Genomic DNA, 1,558 nt, shown 5'->3' with positions numbered 1-1,558 from the left:
CAGGCTTCTTATTAGAGGTCCCCCAAACTACCCACATACCTAGTCATTCGTTCACTGAGCAGCCTCATGAGACTTGACATGTGTCTGTGCTCAAAGCTAAGACAAACTACGTCAAAGCTGTATACAACAGGATCGGCAGGAAATGAAGACACAAAGAAATCTAATCAGTCTGTTCAAAGGCGTCTGATGCTCCGTCAGAGGACAGCCTGCACATGCTCTGTACCCTACCATCAAAGCATGCAGTCGTGCATCTACAGTACCCACTGACACTGTATCCCAATGTGATACTTCAGCATTCATTGTGGTATATGACCAGTATAAACCATACTCCCCTATCTTGAATTTTGATCCTTTTCTGGTCTTTACTACATCATGCAATACTCTGGTGATCCAGGCCAACAGCAGTGAGCGCAGCTTCCAGCCAGCTTTGTGGTCACGAGGGCAGACAAATGCTACTATTCCAAGCACTGTGTGGCTAAGCCTTGGTGTCGGATAGGTTAAGTATATTAAGTGGGGGGTGTATATGTGTTACTTTACAATCCTTGAGCCCATTTTTGTGCTTCTGGAGATGTTTTCCCATTCTTAGTTAAAGAGCACCCATTCACGCAATGTCTTTAAAGCCACGGGAAAACCTATTAAAAACTTAGCACCTAATGTTCACAGTGACACGGACACACTTTTTCTGATAATGACCAAATTTTCAGCTCATGAGACAGTAGGTGTGGGTTGTGAGTTACCAGAAGCTTGTATGTTCTGCTTCTTACTTTATTTGTCTTCTGCCATGTGGTTTTCTTTCACAGGCAGACCTTCCACGGCTTGAGGAGGAGCCATGGATTTCAAGCGTGTGAAGGAGTATTTCGCCTGGCTCTACTATCAGTACCAAATCATCACCTGCTGTGCTGTCATGGAGCCTTGGGAACAATCCATGCTCAACACCATCATCCTAACCATCGTCGTTATGGTGGTATACACTGCCTACGTCTTCATCCCCATCCACATCCGCCTGGCTTGGGAATTTTTCTCCAAGATATGCGGATTTGACAGTTCGATGTCTAACTGATCTCATCTGAATTCTGTGAGATGGCGTACGACGTACTGACTCGGGTGACCATGCCAGCTTCCACCTCTGACCTGACCAGCACTTTCTGTGCACTGTCACGCACACCCTGCCCGGAGTATGACATAGACGTCTCCCCCTTGCCTCTGTGCCCACAACATTGTGCGTCAGATGATAGAAAAGGCCGTGACTTTAACCCCCACAGCCCACACTTGCTCAACACAACTCTATGGCTTTAGATTTCCTTTGAAATCGGGATGCTTTGAAATAAAACTTTTCTGGAAAATAGGCTTATAAGAGACATGACAAAGTCATATTTACACTCACTACTCTCATCATATTATTCTATACGAAAGGGTATGTTACAAAAGGATTCTTCATAGGCTACTGTCTAAAGTACCTTGTACTTGTTTACAATTTATTAAAAGATGAAAATAAAATAGATGAACCTTTAAAGGTTTGTTTTCTGGTAAATAGCTAATACCTAAAATTCATTTTTGA

The 1,558-nt window shown here is 43.6% G+C and overlaps 1 protein-coding gene across 1 annotated transcript; it reads left to right on the top strand.

The window, feature by feature from the left end:
• Nucleotides 1-829: 829 nt before the first annotated feature.
• Nucleotides 830-1,060, top strand: SPTSSB (serine palmitoyltransferase small subunit B; the record flags this gene model as incomplete). Its single annotated transcript, XM_080915300.1, has 1 exon — nucleotides 830-1,060. One exon carries the CDS (start codon nucleotides 830-832, stop codon nucleotides 1,058-1,060), a length of 231 nt encoding a protein of 76 aa, XP_080771426.1.
• Nucleotides 1,061-1,558: the final 498 nt, after the last annotated feature.

The sequence above is a fragment of the Micromys minutus genome, assembly GCF_963924665.1.
Source record: "Micromys minutus genome assembly, chromosome: 4".
Taxonomy (NCBI): domain Eukaryota; kingdom Metazoa; phylum Chordata; class Mammalia; order Rodentia; family Muridae; genus Micromys; species Micromys minutus.
This window is presented reverse-complemented; position numbering and strand designations above follow the sequence as displayed.